The sequence below is a fragment of the Gavia stellata genome, chromosome 20, assembly GCF_030936135.1.
Source record: "Gavia stellata isolate bGavSte3 chromosome 20, bGavSte3.hap2, whole genome shotgun sequence".
Classification (NCBI taxonomy): domain Eukaryota; kingdom Metazoa; phylum Chordata; class Aves; order Gaviiformes; family Gaviidae; genus Gavia; species Gavia stellata.
Genome location: NC_082613.1, coordinates 157,363 through 176,549, shown reverse-complemented (window position 1 = coordinate 176,549; position 19,187 = coordinate 157,363). Strand labels below are relative to the sequence as shown.

Genomic DNA, 19,187 nt, shown 5'->3' with positions numbered 1-19,187 from the left:
TATCTTATTGCTGTATTTTCCTTCTAGTAATTAGATGAAATGATAAATTTAATTCTAGAATTTAATTATGTCAGCTACTTGGATAGTACTTTGGCTATTACTGAATAAAACTTATATGTAGTGAATATAATTAAATTATATTCAATGAAGCTTATGAAACCAGTGATTTTAAATGGTATTCCTTGGAAATCTAGCTGCTATTATTGCTACAGGCTCTAATGCTGAAAACCATCACAGTTGATCCTCTCCTTCAAGTTAAATTATATAATGATTTCCACCAGTAATTATATTCATGAAGGTCCATAAAACAGGTTAGGGAATGAAAAAGATGACACTGTCTTTACAGCATAGTGTATAGTACCTTTTTATTCATTTCCATTCATATTACATCACTTTACTTTGGCTGAGTAATCTGCATTTCTGTGCTCCCAGTCATAATAATGTATGAACGCTGCACCAGTCTGACACTGCACAGAGACAAAACTGAACAGATGTACAGGTTATATCACTGAGCGGGAGCCACATCAAGCATCACAAATCCCTTAATGTCTGAAAAATGGATGCAAACTAAGTCCACCTGAAGCTGCCTGGTGCCACTCTTGTAGGGAATGATTTCAAATTGGACTGTTGAGCTCTCCATGGGGGCTATTCTTGCCACACTAAAAGAGAGAATACATTTGTAAGTTCAAGCAGCTGAAAAATTCTTGCTATGTATTCTTCAGAGTCCCCAAATGTAAGCCAGTATGGAAAGGAAGAGTCAGAGTAAGTGGCTGCTGTGTTTGTATGCTCCTGGCACAGGTGGATATCGCCTTCCATGTTCACAGCCCCCACAACACTATCCTTGAAGAACTAATCGAGCTGTAATAGATGTGGTGGAACAGCTGCAGTTCTCAACCTGTGATTGAGAATTAGGGGTTGTATCATGAGGGCAAAATGTATTGAGCACCTGGGGAATGATCAGAAAGGTTATCTTTAGAAGAGCTCAAATCCAACTGTATGTATTACCCTCAACACTCACAACATTGTTAGCACTCTAGATATGCTTGTGCTGTATTTTTGTGTGAGAAATATAATTACCTATTGATTTTATGTCCATAGTTAGAAATTACTCTTGCCTGTCCAACACAAGGAGACTGATAGTAGCACCAGGAAACAGAGAGAGTGGAGGAAAAGGGCCTCTCTGCTCTAAGGAGATACTGAAGCTGAGCAATACCGATGCTGGTAAGGCAAGTTAAGGTTCAAGGTCAGGATCTAGACCTGAATTTTGTATTCAGTGTAAATGAAGCCTTAGTGATTCACATCATTATCCATCTTTTGCTATTTTTTTTTTTAATTTTCCTGTCACAGTTTCTTGGTGCTAACTCCCCCAGTATAAGTATTTTGGAGACTTTTAAAAATGTTTTAAAAATAATAACCATGGAGGAGATGGGAGAACAATTTCTTACTGGTCTGATATTAGTGGACACCTTTTTAAGACATTTCATTGTAGTATATGTCCTGGCTCTTCAGTAATTTAATATCTGAAGGAAAAAAGATACCGTCACTTTCTCTCTTATCCTTCAAGGATTGTTTGGTTTTCCTTTTGCAAACCACAAAAAGAAGAAAGTTTTTAATTTTTTGCCCTTTATATAACTCAGTCACTAACTACAGCACTCTGACTTACATGCTGTCTTTAAAAGCAGGCCATCTCGCCACTCCCAGAGCATTCTATAATTCAAAGCTTGGCAAAGGAGGTGTAAAAAACCGCAACTAGTATATGGAGAGTACTGACATGATGGTATTTTGTCCAAGGTTGGTGCAAACAAAAGTCATGAAGTTGACAGAATCTTTTTTAAAACCCCACTTTTATTCCAGATTTCCCACCAAAGTGAATGAGTTATTAGCCAGATAGCATTTACATACTTGATTCTGAGTTGCTCTTTGAGCAGGCCACTACCTTCTGCTCTCAGCACACAGTCTGTCACCACTTCAGACAGCGGGTTGGTAAATGTGACCTGCACATTAACAGCCTTGCGTACCACTGTTGGACCAAGGACCTACAGAGAGAAAACATTCTGCTCAGCCACGGCATTAGTCTCACTTCTTTCTCATGGTTTTCTCTTTTCATTCCCATTGCAAACCACTTACCCTCTTAAGATCTTCTGGACTGGAAGGAGCCAGGAATTAATATACGTACATATTTTTGGGCATCAGAGTTCAGGCTTGAATCAGCCACCCACTGTGGCTGAGAAAAATCAAACTACTGTAGAATCTACCATTTAGTCCTAACTTTTTAACTAGGTCAGTGTATGGTGTTATGTATAACACAGCATATGATACTTATCAGAGTGAGATCAGAATGAGAGTACAAGTATTAATTTGGCACATATGGCTAACTACTATAGGCAGCTTAAGTCAAATTAGCTTTAGTTAGGCTAAATGAAAGTTTAGGATTAGAAAACATTGGAGGTTTGAGACAGGGGTGAATTGTAGCATGTAGGCAAAAAAAAAATAGAATGCCAAGTAGCAAATAAACATATTCATTACCTTATTTTGACTGAGATCAAGTGGAATTGGCCTATCTGGTTATCTTTGTAGGTAATGTAATATTAATTAACGTAGTGGAGAAGTCCAGCACCCCAACTGCATTTCTCTATTATTTACTGTATGTTTCAACATAGAAGTTTCAATCAGCAGAAACAAACGTTTCTTGAAACTTAGTCACTGAATTGAAGTAATTGAATTCAGGCGCCTGCCCTATATAAGCCAACTCTGTTATTTGCATGATACAGCACAGAAGGCTTTTTTACAAAGTCTCACTAGAACTTGGTATTCAGGAATCACCAGACCTCAAAAAATCCAAACTTTTTCCTCCTGTATGTAACCTTGCTTTTCCTGTATGCTACTGACAGAGTGGTTTGGGATAGCTAATCTAGTCTGGAGGCTCTGAAAGACTCTGTGAATTATCATACTTCCTCTATGTTGTTTACAGTACAGTAGGCAGATAGCATTTGAGCCCGTGTCTGATACAGCATGTGAATGTGCTGAACTGTCCAAAACAAGTTAAGCTAGTTTATGTGGATGTGGTGGGCCATGCAAACCCAGGACTGTCCCCGAGCAGGCATAGTGTGTGGTCTTACCTGCAGACTAAGAATTGCTTTTTACCCATTGTACAACATTTGTCAGAAGTCAGTCTTAAGTGGAAGAAAAGCTTCCAGTTCTAATTATTAATCGTTTGGGAAGATGTTACGGAAGGTGAAAAGTGCCACTTTTCCTGATAAGGTGAACAAACTTCCTTGAGTATTAGTAATAACAAGCCTCACAGCCCCAGGCATTATTGGCTAGTCAGTGAAGATGTCTCTGGTAAAAATCAGGCTTCCTAATTAAACTGGGAGAGAATGATGAGACTTCCCCGACAAAAGTGGAGACCTAGATATGGACTAGATCTCTCTGTCTCTCTCTCTCTGTCTGTGTCTCTGGAGATAATCTTACCTTGTAACCCTCGTGGCACTGATAAAGTTCTCAGTGTTATGTCAACAAGCTCTGGCAAGGATACCATAGCACAGCTATGCCTTGGAAAGGTTTGCTTTTCCTTAGTGTAGTTCATTTCACTTGTGTCTCATGGCCTACTACTAGAGCAACAACATCAAATCACCCTGAGGCATGATTTCACTTTCCACACTCCTTTCCATGAGGAGCAGATGGAGTAAGGATTCTAGCTGCTTCCCTCAACATGTCTTTCTAGGGACACAAAAGGGGACTAGCTTTTACCTTGATGGTGAGAAAAGGATCCTGAAGTACAATATCCTTCTCCACTAGAAGCGAGGCTCCCTGTTTGGTTTCACACACAGCAGTCACTAGGATCTTCCTGTCATCCATCAGGGAGTTTTTGTACTGGGAATAGGAGATCTTGAATGAAGTCTCTTTCACTGGAATGGAAATAGAAACAGAATTTCCCTCTCTTCTTTTTTCTGTGTCTAAGTATCAGCTATCTGTAATGTATCTGTATTTCAAGGAGTAAGGATGCCATCACCCCGGGGCTGTCCATTTGTGTGTATTGACAGCCAATAGACAGGAATGATGCTCACAGGTGACTTCTACTTACATTCACATAAACACTAAATGATCAGGTACAGTTCGGTAGCTGGACATGTCTGAGGATGGATATATGTGGCAACCCCTGCTAGTGTGTTTTTCATTTATCTGAAGCTAGGCATTTAGTGCTCCTTCCTTGCAAAGAAGGCAAAAGTGAAAAGATGGGTTGGTTTAAACGCCCTTGCTGATGCAACTGTTCAGCCTCTGCCATAAAGAGGGTGCACAGTCAGAGTCTCTGTGCCGGTGAGGAAGGCAATGGATCTCAGTGTTGTGTGTTAGCTTGAGAGGGTAGTTATAGTCATCTGTGCTACACGTCTTATTTTTCAGCACTGTCCCTATAAAAGCAGGGCAAAGGCCACTATCTGCAGGAAGTGTAGCTCTTACTGCAGTCTGTAGTTACTGTCCTACTGCTGCAAAAGATGTAGGCTTATGTTCCCCCCCTTTAATCTGTCTTTATACTTTGCTTATGGGGAGCTGGTAGCTGAGTATTCTCTGGTGTATATCTCTCAGTTGTTCTCTCTTAGCAAAGAAGGTCATAATGTAGAACTAATAGTGACTGTGCTGGGTCAGACAAAGGGTCACCCAGCTCAGTATTCTTTCTGACAGTGCCAAAAAGCAAATGCTTAAGACAGGGCAAATACATATGTTTCTCTTCCCCTGAATAGCCTTAACCTTCAACCGTTTGCAGGTCATGCACTTCTTGAGCCATTTATTATTTCTATGTGATGTGGCTGCAAACCAAAGCTATGTCTTGTCCTAGGCTGTAATAAAATTAAAATTACCTTCTTCAGATCCAAGTTTAATAGACCTAGACAACTGCAAAATCTCTGCCTTTGGTTTTCTTGTGTAGAGAATGGCTGAAGCCCTCAGTTTAACCTTTATGATCTTGAAATCTGAGATCAGGTTCCTGAGTGTCAAGGTGAGGAAGATATCCTGGCCAATTACAGGAGATGCATCAAGGATCAGCTTCCCTGAGATACTGGGTTTTTGTGCAGGCTGTGTCATATTTTGTCTCCATGCTGCTGAAGATCGTCTTCTAGGTCTTGTAATTTTGGCTCTTTTTCCAGTCCTTCTCACACCAAGCAGCTTCAGTGCTTTTTTATACACCTGCCTTTCTTTCAAGGATCCTGCTTTGAAAGATAACATGGTCAGAGAGTTCATGCATGCTGGGTATAGTGCAATGGAACCATAACTGTTCTCAGTAAATATAGTTTAGGAAAGCTGAGGAGAGCAAAGATACACGAGAAAGTGAGGTCTAACCTAAATGCTAATTTTGACACAGAAGCAAAAGAATGTACGTGGCCATGAAGACTTGAAAGTAAAACCTGCCTGTCAGCTTTAGCTGGCTGTTCATGGGCACCTCTTAGAAGCTGTGAGCAGTAGAAAGATAACTCCTGGAAGAGCTCAGTTTTGCATAAGCTGGGGGACTTGCCATCTCCTCTGAAATTAAGAAGGGTGAAAAAAAATCCTTTTGCTGAAACTTTCCCCAAACAACTCTCCAGAATGGCTGTTGCTGCATGTCATGACAGAAATGTTCTCACCAGCTAATCAGAACAGCTGTGACAGAATGATTTACAGAAGTAGCTTTGACTTTGTATTGAATACGTTAGTATTTCATCAAGGGCCACAAAGGCCATATTGAATCACTATCAGCTGACAATGAGCCCTAAGACTTTGAAAATTCGCAATTACTTTGCTCCAGAAGAAGTAAAGAAATTAAGTCAGTGCTTGATCCAACGAAGGCCTAAATTCTTTTCACTTCTGACCATCAGTTGCAAGACAACTGTAATAAATAATTTACCTTCTGGATATTTGTAATTAGCAGTGACATCCACACGGGAGTTGGTGCCCACTGCTTTGGTGCTGATAAATTTTCCAATCTTCCTAGTATCCGAATAAATTCGCTCTTTTCTTTTCTTGCTATAGTGAATCCAAGTAACATAGTCAGCATTCACTGCTGCAAACACAAATGAGCTGTCATAATCCAGGTTCACATCCCCTTCCTTAATGGCTCTAGTGGAGGCAGGACCACACTGATACATGCCTATATCAGAGAGAGGGAGAAGTTAAATGACTGCCTGTTGCGAAATAACATAAATCCTCATGCTGACACCAAGAGGGAGAGGTAGTCACTCCAAAGACACGTTTGGATGAAGTACATCATTGTGCATTATGGTAACAGCATGTCCAGAAATTCCACATACATTTCCTAGCAAAAGGTAGGAGGTTCTAAGGCTAATAAGGTGTAGGGAGAGCTAACAGTTCTTATGATGTGTGCTATGTGAAGTGTTCTAACCTTCCAAAGCTTGCAAGGCTGTATGCTAAGCCGTCTAGTGAAAGGAGAGGAGAGGATGGGAGCTGAGTCCAAAGTACAATCAGACTTGTGAGTCATCAATGCTGTATGTGCATTGAGAAGAACCAGGAAGCTAAATTTGGTAAACTTAGTAGTGGGGAATGAGAAGCAGTTTATCTGGAGTTTGATGGGTTTTAAATGGCCAAATAAATTAATCTTTTGATGGAGGTCATCAAACTAGATCAATGAAGTTGTGTCTGCATTAGTAAATAAAACCAGAGCCAAAGTGTGAACCCAAGTGCTGGCCATTGGTCATCCACACTGTTTTTTTTTTTTTCCCCCCTTATCAATGAGCGATCGCTCAGACAGTGGCTGAGAAGAAATCAGGGAATGGGACAGACCAGGGTTTGTTCTCAGCAGGCTGTGCTATTATTTTGGTCTGGGAGGGGGAGTTCAGCGCTGTGAGCAAAAGCCATTCTATGTCACTTGATTTCAACAGTTTGGGGTTTCTTTCATGTAGCTTTGCACTTTATATGCCATGTTGTTGCATGCCATGGGGACATCATACAAAGTATCTTCCTACCCATTCCAGTGTGTCCCTTAAAATTTAGGGTAGAGTCATGGGACATATTTTATTTTCTGTTGTAAACTCTTTGGTTCAACCCTGTGACTGTAAGCTCTAAAATCTTTCCTTAGCATCCTACTAAAAGGGATTTTAATTTGTTTTGCTGCTAAATCTCTCCGGTGCAAGCCAGCAAATGTGTCTAATACTAGCAATGTGCCCTTGGAGCAAGGAAGGCCAATAACATCCAGGACTGCATCAGGAAGACCATTGCCAGCAGGTCAATGGGCATGATCCTTTCCTTCTACTCAGCACTGGTGAGGCCACATTTGTAGTGCTGTGTCCAGTTCTGGGCTCCTTGTGCAAGAAAGATACAGACATATGGGAGCAAGTCCTGCAAAGGGCCACAAAAATGATTAAGGGATGAGAACTGGGACTGTTCAGCCTGGAGAAGGGAAGGCTCGGGGGAATCTTATCAATGTGTATAAATACCTGCTGGGAGGGTGTGAAGAGGACAGACTCAGATTCTCCTCACAAATTGAAACACAGAGAATTCCATTTAAACATAAGAAAAAAGCTTTTCCTACGAGGGTGGTCAAACTCTGCAACTGTTTGCCCAGAGAGCTTGTGGCGTCTCCATCCTATGAAGTATTCAAAACCCAGCTGGACGTGGTGCTGAGAAACCTGTTCTAACTGACCCTGTGCTGAGCAGGGGGTTGGAGTAAACAAACTCTAAAGGCCCCTTCCAACCTTAGCTATTCTATGTCATTTTATGAATCTGTGTAACGTTAGGGGCTAATGCAAGCAAGGGTGAGATAAGTGAACTTAAGATGTGCTGGCTTTTGTGGAGGTAGAGGATCAAAAAAAGTAAGAATTTGCATGCTGGTAGGCAATCCAGAGGCTGACAGAAAAGCAACCTGCTGGAGATTGATGTGGATATTGCTTTTCTTGTGCACCCAAATTAATGCTACATCTACAGGGAGTAGATGGAAGAGAGTTATCCTGAATTTTCAGTTGCAATCTTTAGGAGTAACAATATCTACAGCTTTTTATATTTACAACAGGGTTACCTTTGCTTCTTTCCTGGGGTGTTGCATCCAGAACCTGCCATCCATCATAAAAAGAGCCAAGGTCTCTTCTAATGAACCAGCTTTCATTCCAGACATGGAAATTCCTGTAAGGGAGGTAGAATAGGGAATCCCTGATTCATACAATTAATTTTATATTGAAAGATTTGATACATTTCTGGTGCAATGCAAGAAGTAACCCTAGTTGAGTGACTGTGGAGAGACCACTGTCTCACCCTCTGTGGAGAGACCAGCTGCTGACTCCTTTCTTGAGTACCTCTTTCCCCTTCTTTGCCAGCTTTTCGGGTTCAGATCTCTGAGAAATGATGGGATGTTATGAAAAAAATAATGTTAAAAGGAAAATAATTCATTGCTTTGTCAATTCTAGACATCCCAGAACAACATACTGTACAGCCAAAGGTTTCCTGCGCACATTGCTATCTGTTGATATTTAATTCACAGTTGCTTTCTACTTCATGTCACCCTCGTCCCATTCAGTCCACATGGTATAGGGTGCTTGGTGACTGAAACACTGATGTGTGCAGTATAACATACATGTGCAGTGTGATAGTATCTGCGCACTTGTTTGTCAAAAGCATAATTTTTAACAGCTTCTCTTCTCCGAGGTGAGAGAAACAGCATGTTCTTCCCAAGGGATGGGATGGAATTTTTCTCAGCTGCATTAAACATATTACCTTTACTTTAGTAACCTCTCAGTATTGTGCAAGGGATGTATAATGGTAGTCATGAAAGACTGAGACAATCAACAGTGTGTGGCACAGGAGCTGGGTCTAAAACTTAGGGGCTTTTGAGAGTGCTCTGCTCTAGGATTCAAGGGACAAGCTGATAGCATTTTTAGGCAAGAGGTTAGTCACTCTTCAACTTTTTTTGGAAAAATTTGAACTTTCATACGGTAGAGACAAAATTAGAAGTTATGTTTTCAAAATATATGTTGAATAGCAATGATACAAAGTACCTCCTCTGTTAATTCTTCAGAATGAAGAACTGACTTCATATTGCATTTCTGAACACTCTGCTCTGTTGATTCTTTGGTATGCGGTTTTATATCACTGTGAGTATGAGGTTGGGGATGTTTTTCAGGAGCATGATTCTAGATCTTTTAATTAGAGGAGAATATAATGGAAGAAATATTAAGAAAAAAAATCATATTTACCACACACTGTCTTCAGTCAAGTGCAGGGTCTTTCCGGAAGTATCAATGTACTTATCAATACTCAGATTTATATTCGTGTCATGGGCAGAGTTGAAGTTTGTAATAACACGAGTAGGTATTCCCAAGGATCTCAGAACTGCAATATAGAATGCCATAAAAGGTGCTGTAAACCTACAGACATTTTACAGACATTTAGAATGTATTTTTCTGTTTTTCTTGGCAAAGCAGTCTGGTGTGTGTATTTTCAGTGGGAAAACAAACCCTTAGAAACTTCCCTCTCAGATATGATGCAAGTCACAGTCACTGTGCACAATTGCTTAGAAGACAGTTCCACTCACATGACATTTTTAGCTGCCATGTTCTTTTTAAGAAGGGTTAGGTTCACCCATTTATTTTAATCTTTCATTCTTCATCCTGTTGTCTCTCCTGTTTTCTCCCTGTGTTTGTTTCTCTGTTACCGCCTTCTTTTTCCTCTTCCTCTCCGAGACATACCTCTTGATTATATTATTTTTCCTTTGTATTTTCCCCAAAGTGACTTTTGTGTCTCAGAGCAGCTCTGAATGGAAACTGTGAGGATGAAATTCTTTTCCCAACTTGCAGCTCCCTTTACAGGTCCTCAGAATTGTGATTTGTATTTGTGTCACCAGTAGGTAAGACACAACAGTAGAAAACTGGCATTGTGAAGAGACAGACTTAAAAGATCACTGGTTTTCTTTGAATCCTAGCTTTGAAACAGGAAACCTTGCTCTTTTCACTAGCCCAGCCTGGCAAACCACTTTGCCTTTTGCTTGATGACTCACAAAACTGGGGTGAAATAACCCTTCATGCATGGAGAGCATAGGTTCTTCATGCTCTCTGTCAAAGCTGAAACAGCTTCAACAATAATGTCACAAAGTTAAAACTACAGAAATTCTAGTAAGCTTCCTTTCTGACAGCATTCTTCATCCCTTCATGTATACCTGTGCACATTACTCCTGCAAAGACCCAGCACTGGCCATACCGGACAGGTTTGTATCTCCCCCTGTACCACTTTCGAAGGATGGTCACACTTCCACTCCACTGCAAGGGGTTGGTTCCTGAGCAGTACTGTCCATTCCACCTCCCTTCCACTACTCCTTTTTCATCATTGCTGTTCACCTGAAAGAGTCATTCTCGTGAGAGAATTAAAACATTTGCAGAAAAAGGGAGAGAGGGAAATAGGCAGACATTACCCTGTTTGTACCACTGTTCTCACTGGCTGAGTGGTGGGACATAGTATTTGAATCTTAGAATTTTGTCTGCTCAACAATTGGATCAAACCCAGATCAGATTGTAGAGTCTGATGATTCAAAACTGCCTTGCTTTTCAGTGCAAATGTTCCCAAATGTACTGACTGCCAGCCTATTTAAATTTTCTCTGTTTCATTGATTAATTTCACCTCCTTGTATGTCATTATACTGTTACACTGTGTATTCAGTATTGGTTCACGTTCCTAAGTGATGTATACGGAAGCCTCAAGAAGTATGTATTTTCTCTGAATGTGCATTTGTTGCAAATGTGCATATAGTACATATAGCTTGCTCAGACTTGTTAGATGTGCTTGCATATATTTGTGCACATCCATTTTAGAGGCCTGTTTAAGTGTCATGTATGGTTGTACAGAAAACAGTTCTTTTTGGATTCTTTTTTTCTTAAGTATTCATACTTTTGGTAATTTTGTACATCTAAGTAGAGTTAGTTACTTCATGTTGAAATTGCCTAAAGTGAGTGCTGTCTAAAAGGGTGAAAAGGATCACAGCTGTAAAGGAGGAATGTCAGATAAGGAATGTGGTAAGGCATGTATTATTTATAAAACGGAAAACTTTTCAGGTGCCTAGTTGTGCATTTATATGTTTGTGAGGATGGGGCTGGACGTTGACAACATGTAACTATTTGTTGAAGGAAATGCACACAGGCCTCACTGAGCGAATCCCCTTAAGTGAAGAATACTAAATACACACATTAAATGCAGCCATACCAACACTGGTTTTCTAAAATATTTCATGCTTCTCTTGGTGTTTGAAAAACTTAGCAAATATTTTCAGAATGGACACAGGCTTTCCCAATTAGTGAAAAGATCTAATGGACTGAAAATCTGTTAGGAAAATACATCTGACATTCAATGTTCCCCAAAAGTTCTTGGAAACATTCCTTCAGCTATGAGCAAACTTTTGGGAAGAAGGTAAATTAAACATTTGGGGTATTTTTCCTTGAGAATAAATCTCCATTTTACATCTTCTGTAGCTATTTTTTTCAAAGTTAGTTACTCCTATAAAACATTGAGGCATTCACAGTAAAGTATTGGGATTTTGCTAGTAGGTGCATTGTACAGCTGTAACTAATTGATCACTTTACCATAGCACTGATAACCCTGCTCACATAGATAGGATTGTTTCGGTTGGATACATCAACAGCTGGATCTTCACGGTGGTTCAGGCTTCGATCCAGTATAGCCAGAGAGATATCAAGGATATCCTCTTCAAACTGAAATCAAAACAAGCGGTATATTAAAGGTTAATTTAATAAATAAACCAAAGGGTAAACTCCCCACCTATTTTCCTTCTCCTAGCACAATAGGATGATGTTGGTAATATAGGCGTTTTCTGTACTGCTAAAGAAGATGGGGCCAAGAAGAAAGCTGCTGACTCTCCATAGTACTTTAAAGACAGTATGTGTACGAGCATGGTTTGGGGCCATAGCTGCTAGCATTCACGAAGACATTATGTGGCCTCGTGGAATGGACAAGACCACTGCAGGTCTGGCTCAGCAGGCTTCGCACCCTCCCACATCCTGTCATGCCCCTACGGGTACCCCTCTGTTACGAAAGCTTCACTCTGATGGGCTGCCTTCACCTTATATCAGATGATCTGGACTGAAAGACACCCACAAAAATAATTATTGTGGATTAGGGTCACAGAGACACTGTGTTGGGCCCAGAGACTGCCAAAGTGCTGTGTTGTATGGATGTGGTCAGGCAAGGATGCCACTTGATCTCTGAGACAGAAAGCAGATATGGCCTCATTTCATTTATTAGTGTAAAAGTAGCCACAGTGATCAGGAGGATTAATAGAAATGCTCTCTGTGCAACTGCTGGTGCAGTTGTAAGGCATAAAGTGGTCAGGAATGGTTTTGATTGGCCCAACAAGTTGCAGGATAGCTATGTGACTACAGATGGGCTGTAGTTACGACTGTATTTGTAGCAGTTATGCTTAGAAGGCCAAACTGATTTTCAAAAATTCCAACTTGAGTTGTTTCAGTTGAGTAGATTTGGGATATCCTTTTAGTGTCTTCTGCCCCATTACTGAACCAACTGTGTAAATATTTAGATCTGCTAGGCTCACAATACCTAGAGGTTAATACCGGAATGGCTTCCTTTGCCCTTTACAAGGGTCAAGAAACAAGTAGAATTTCACCAGTTTGTGTAATAGGCAAAAGAAAAGTAAACCTGTGCTTTGTTTCTTTTATTTCTGTATTAGCACACGCCAGACAGGGGAAATAATCCTGCTGCTGCTGTAATATATTGATAAGTGAGACATATATCTGCAAGAAAATCATGAGTGAGAGAGGAATACTGAACTCTTATACTATGAGATAATGATTCTCTCTCCTCAAGAGCCTATTTACCCACTGTTCTTATTTTCAAAGTTTTGGAATAGGTGGTGCTGTTTACCTGTCCATAGTTCCAAGCTTCTTGTTGAATGTATTTTTCCAGTCCCTGAAATATGATTCCACTGTCATTCAGGACGTACTCCCGTCGCTCCTTTTCATTAGCCATATAGACATCATCATCTAGAAGCAGAATGAGACATGCTGGCTGAAAGGAAAGTTGTTCTGCTGTAACTGAAAATCTCACTTCAGGGGCAATTCTAGGGAACAGGTCAGGCTGCCTGTGCATTCAGGCTCAGGACTCCCTGCTATACTACTGTAATAATTTAGACAGTGAATAAAATAAGCATGAAGTTAGTTCCTTTGAGGGGAACTGACTATGCTCCTGTCCCTTCACTAATCTCAGTATGTGTCTTACTGGTACATATTGCTTGGTTTAAAACTGAACACAAGTATCAGAGGGAAAAAATTATAGAATAAATATTTGGAATGTTTCCTGCCTCTGATTTCTTATTCTACAAGCAAGAGGCTGGATCTTTGATGCATTGCAGCACTGAAGAAGGGGCAAAAACTTGATCCTTGATGTTGAGCAAAAAATAAAAATCTTTCTGTAGCTGTGACTGTCAGGTACATGCTTTACCGTGACACTCAGGTTTCCTGTGACAATAAGTTATTCGAAGGACACGATACATCAAAACATACTTGGACACCAGGGATTGAAGAGTAGCACAAACTGGCCCAGCAGTGTTGAAGAGACCTTGTTCCCAGAAACAATCTGGAGTTTGAGTTTGTATCGTCCAATGACAGCATTGGCTGGGCTGAATATTGTGAAGTTCATGCAGCCAGGCTCACTGGGCTCTTGGGTTGCACTCCAGCCACTGGCACCCTCCTCAGAAAGGTTAAATATGGCCTTGGTCTGCTGTGATTCTGCTGGAGATGGTCCTGCCAGAGGGAACAGGGACAGCAATTCTGAATGACAGCTCTGAGTGACAAACTTGGGGTCAGTGATGATCTCAATTACGTATTTTTTTTAATGACTACATTGAAAAATTGTGGTTTATCAGATCAAATGCTTGTTCAATGTAAACTAGCTGCGCTCCGATCCATAGAATCCTACTATGCAGCATGCACGACTCAGTAAAGGTGAGTACGCCCGTAATCATTCTAGACAAGTGAGGAGGGAGGCCTGTTGTCCTGAAAACCTGACAGTTCAAAAATATGTAGGCAGGGTGGGCAACACATTTTAATGCACATTTCATGAAGAGTTAGCAGCTGCCTGGAGAACTTTATGGAGAAGCCTTTTGGGAAGATACAGATAGGAGTCTTACGAACGGGGTCATGTAGACTGTTCTAGTAATAAGGAACACATGAAGTTAATCAAGGGGAGTTTAAACAGGTGAAGTAGAGGGTTGGGAGAGGAGACAAATGGGGGATGATGGTCTATGAGAGAGAGAGAGTTCCACAGAATGAAGACAACTTGTGGTATTGCAGGTAGGTCCTTAGGAGCAGAGGTATAGGCTTGTTTTTGGAAGGAGGATGGCCCCTACCTTTCTATTAATTATTACCTTAACTGTCTATTGCCTCAAGGTACAGATTGAATTTTAAAATGGGAGCTCCTAAGCCTAAAAGGACAGTGAATTTTGAATGATAGAGGATGAAGCTTAATGATTCAGGAATGGACCACAGAGCTGTAAGGCACTAGTGTTTTGGAGCTGGAGTGACTTGGATGTGAGGTGAGTGCCATGGGGAATTTACCTGTGCTTGCAATGAAGGTGAAGTTGTCCCCAGATTGCACTGTTGTTTGGAGGTTCAGAGTGATGTTGAAGGCCTGTCCTCTCCTCAAGATTGCTTCTGTGCTGCTGTAATCAGAGGTGTGGTGTGCAGCTTTATTTAGTTTGGATTGCCAATTGACATTTGCTATTTTCAGGGCTAGAAAGACACAAAGCAAGTTAATTAAAAACATTGTTCCTTCAAACTTGTACATCTTTTCAGCTTGTCTAATGTAGTAATTTTATTATATTTATATATAGCTGGAGTTACATGCTCTAGGAAAACAGAAAAATCCACTGTTGGTACCAAAAATTGCAAAATAAAAAACAACTTAAGACTCTCTGGAAGTTTGAAGAGACTATTCTATTCCACCATGTTCCTGCTCTTTTTCTGTGGGGTCTCTAGTTCCTAGAAAGCTTTACAGATGTACAGAAAGAAGTATTAAAACTCTCATGAGCAAGTGCATGCCTGATCCTGGAAATGCTGTATGACAGATGATGAATAGAAGGCTAGTATCTTCATTGTCGAACTTGCACGTTATCTTCTCATGTATCTTGTATCTCAGTTAATTTACAGTTTTGTTGCTTGAAGCTGAGTGTTATTTCACACTCTGTTGGAAAAAGATAACCAACAGAGGACAGATGGTAGGATTAGGAGTGGTGTATCTTGAGGCAGTGCTATGGATTGCTCTATCGTATCATGATAGGTTGCCCGCCATTGAAAATGGGACACTGAAGCACAGATCACAAAAGCTTTCAACCTTTCTTCTTCCTCGATTAATTAAAAAACAACAAAAAAGCCCAACTGAACAAAAACAAAGCAGAAAAAATACAGATCCCTCTATGAACACGTGTTTGAGAAGTGCCCTTCCCCAGTATGATATTACAGAGGAATTTCACTTGAAGAAAATTTCCTACCACAAATAAACCGTATTAACCCTTTGCAGACTAATGGTGCTGTAAGCAACACTTCCATCATTTCACTGAACTAAGATACAGGACTTGGTCTAGCACCACATTGAATCACTTGGAATGAGGTTCATATCTGAGGGAATCCATAGCGTTCTACTGTAGAAATAGAGAGGGTGGGATTTGACTTTTTTGCTGTGTTTGCAGCACAGAATTGCATTCTCTGACGTCTGGATGTAGTCATAATTACACTAATTTTTCAGCTTTTTGGAAGAAACATGACCGTGCACCTGCAGTTCTGAGGCTGCAGTAAGTTCCTGAAGCAAATTGCTTTCTTGTAGTCTGTAAGCATAAACATGTTTGAGTGTTTTCAGTGAAGTGGAGGGTCTTGTTTCAGATATGTCACCTGGAGGAAAAAAAATTCCGCTGATAGGAGTGTTATGTTTGAGTCATATGATGTAAAATGTCTAGAAAGTTTCTCACTTGCATCATCGCTTTATTTTCCTGACTTAAATATGTTAAATTGAAAAGGACTTACAGAAAACAGCATTTCTAACATCAGGTCCTCTAATTTAAGAGTGAATTAGAACGTGTTTCTGAAGGGGGCTTGGGCTCAGAGTTTGAAAAGAAGTTAGCCTTGCAATACTTCACCCATGTATATCCTACCACTGTGTATCCTGAACTGTGCAAGTTAAATGTCCAGGCTCTTTGGGGCGGGGATCAGGCACGTCATTGGTTGTGCAATGATGCAGGTAACTAAGAGCATTTTGCATGTCCGCAAAGAAAAATGTAGCAGATAGAGGATTTGATACCAACTGAGCCATGGGTTTGATACTAGTGGGGCTCTGACGTTTAAGGACCTAAACAGTGCTGCTAAGACTTTCAGAGTGGAATGTCACAGGCAAAGACAAGATGTATAACAGAGTAAGAGGGGACACCTGGAGAAGTAGGAAAGATAAAGAAGGCAGTGGCTAGCATTGGTTAGCTCTAAGAATTTACTGCATTAATAGTTTGGTTTGCCTTGCAAAGACCACGGTTGCACAAGCGCTTCTAGTGAATATGTGCAGGAAATCAGCAAAAAATGGTTTATATACAGGCCAAGAGCACAATAAAGCCTGATACCAGTCTTTTGTCCATGTGTACTTCAAATTTCTCCTTGTTTTGATCTTCACAGTTTCAATTTAAATCTTACAATGCCTTTTTCTGCTTTCAGTATCTCTCTGTTGGAAAAAATATATTTTCAATAATCCTGTCAATGTACAATTGGGCAAACTTCTAACAATTTGTTTGGGTAAGTGTTTATCCTCTAATGAATAGACATTGGGAGCATGCTCATAAACAAAAGTCAGCAGAATTGGTGATGGCTGCTGAAAATGCTGATTGTTATGCACACAGGATTCTTGTTGCCTCTGACAGAAAGCTGAAGCTATAGCAGAAAAAAATCCTTAGGCTAAATTGAAGATAGACTCTTGGGGTGTGTGTATGTGTATTATATGACACATCTTTCTAACTAGAGAACTTTCCAGTCAGCATTAGAGTGAGAGCAAGTGCAATATAATACATAGATACTGGAACTACACTTCGACAAAGCAGCACGCAGGCTAATATAGCCCCTCTGTAGGGAGGTGAACATGGGCATCCAGAGTCCATCAAGTGACCTGAGGCCAGGCATCAATTCGATATCAGAGATGGATTAGAGCCTGGGACTTCTGTGTGGCAGTTTGATGCCCAAATCACTAGCCAACAGTGTTGATTAGGTGGCTGCAAAAGCACTGTGTACGGTAGTTAATAGATATGATAGAAAAAATATTTTCATACTCTATTTTTCTGTGTTACAGGAAAAAAGAATATGTTCAAGACCCATGATATTAAAAAAAAAAAAAACAAACAAAAACAAAAAACCAACAGTTCTAGTAGAATAACCCATAAATGCATTTAACCTAAAAAGGGCTAAATTGCCAAGAGAACAACTATATGTAATTTATCCTGTTTCCTCAGCAAATGTCACTCATCTGTATTGGAAGAGTCATGTCTGGAGCAATCAGGCTGTTTTTAACTTACCTGCCATAAGGTTTCTTTCTTCTTTTCCACACTTGTGCGTAGTTCAGGTTACAGATACAAAAGTGTGCAAGAACATTCTGAATCCTCTCCCACCAGCATGAGCCACAAAGGACTTAGGACTCTTTTGACTTCACTGCATAAGCTAGAATTTATACAAGCTGGGTGTGACCTGTGGTTGCTAGTTACTGTTTTTGTAGTAATATCCTACATGAGCATCTACTTATGACTGCTTTAATTGCACAATCTTGAATCTAATTATGCTTATTTAAAAGTGGTGAATAGCTGAGGAAAGATGATAAACAGTATCCTGGTGTCTTCACTACTAAGAGAGGAAAACATCCCAAATTGGGTCTAATGAAGGAAATGCAGTCTTAAGTAGACAGAAGAACCTTAATTTTGGATGGTTTGGTTTGCATCAGTTCAGGGTTTTGGAGACTGCAGGTACAGAGGGCAGGTATAGACAAATATACATATCGTACAACATGGATGTATGGGACAAGGAGTGTTCTAAGTAGATTTGTAATATATTAGTGTTACTGTCACTCAGTAGCATCATGACTTTGCATAGCATAAACCACTTTTTTTTTAAGGCATGTCTGCCTGAAGATCTTTCACATAACTGCATATAATTCATTCTCTCTTGGAAGCATATGGAGTTGTGATGTTCTCATTATCTGTTCCTGACATGGTTACCTATAATATGCATTTCTTACATAAGAAGCAATACATCCCACAGAGAGGGCAGTGTTGTGCAGTCACCTGCGCATCAGGGATTTCTATTAAGTACAGAGGAGTGTTTAATGGCTGCCTCTGCTTTTAATAATTTTTCTGTATAGTTTGGCATTCATAATACATGTGCATAGTTTCTCTGTAACAATTTGGCATGGCATCTTGAGTTGGGCCCTGGGGGAAGCTACAGAGCTGCTGTTCTGCTCTGAGCCCTGCCCACTCTAATTACAGACACTCTCTTCTCCGCTCTTGAAGCTCCCTCATGCTCCCTCCTCCCTCATCCTGTGTCACAACTTATCTAGAACATGCCGGGCCAATTTGTCCCAGGAGGAGGTTGCACGCTGTTCTGAACTTTCAATGGACTGTGACTGAGGAGTAAGGAGAGAAGGGGTGATCCCTTATTTTCCTCACCTCTACACACTCTACATTGTGTCTTTTTCTGTCTGTTGCTGTTTTCTGTTTTGTTTCCACATTCATATAAAAATTGCTGGCAGCGAAAAAGGCAAATTAATTACCTGCAGCTTAAATTTACTTTTAAAAAAGGAATGCAAAGTTCTGTTATGGTTTCTTGTGTATTGTTTTCAGTAAGCATTTGTGATCGGGTCTGGATGCGTCAGACTCTGAAATATTATCACCTGTCAGACAAAAGATGTCCATATCAAACTCCTGACAGCTCTGTGGTTCAGAAATTTTGCCAGACAACAAATCTAAATCTTCGGGCTTGGCAGAGCTGTTGGTACGCCATTATTGCCTCACACCCTACTTCTGAGGTGTGGCCAGGTGGTTCCTGCGCTTTATCAGTCATCAGCTTCCATAGCAGCCCCTGGAGAGGCTACGCTGCCTGCAGTAAGAGGGAATCCTTAAGGCTACTTGAAGGTTCGTTTCAGGTGAGACCTGGTACCTGGCACTGTCAGGATCAGGAACC

At 40.5% G+C, this 19,187-nt stretch overlaps 1 protein-coding gene across 1 annotated transcript; it reads right to left on the bottom strand.

The window, feature by feature from the left end:
- Positions 1–505: 505 nt before the first annotated feature.
- Positions 506–14,757, bottom strand: LOC104251076 (protein-glutamine gamma-glutamyltransferase 6). The gene is made up of 12 exons (XM_009821676.2): positions 14,550–14,757; positions 13,497–13,736; positions 12,859–12,977; positions 11,544–11,672; positions 10,130–10,307; positions 9,171–9,306; positions 8,000–8,103; positions 5,876–6,118; positions 4,857–5,201; positions 3,751–3,908; positions 1,903–2,036; positions 506–659 (listed from the first exon to the last, which is right to left on the bottom strand). The coding sequence occupies exons 1-12, from the start codon at positions 14,755–14,757 to the stop codon at positions 506–508; spliced, it is 2,148 nt and encodes a 715-aa protein (XP_009819978.2).
- Positions 14,758–19,187: the final 4,430 nt, after the last annotated feature.

Excerpts from the sequence above, each read along its gene's own strand:
- LOC104251076 (XM_009821676.2), bottom strand. The coding sequence starts at position 14,757 with ATGTTTTTAATTAACTTGCTTTGTGTCTTTCTAGCCCTGAAAATAGCA. Across the intron at positions 6,119-7,999 it reads ACCCCAGGAAAGAAGCAAAG|GCATGTATCAGTGTGGTCCT; the intron begins GTAACCCTGTTG and ends TCTCTGATATAG. Across the intron at positions 2,037-3,750 it reads ATCCTTTTCTCACCATCAAG|GTCCTTGGTCCAACAGTGGT; the intron begins GTAAAAGCTAGT and ends TTCTCTCTGTAG.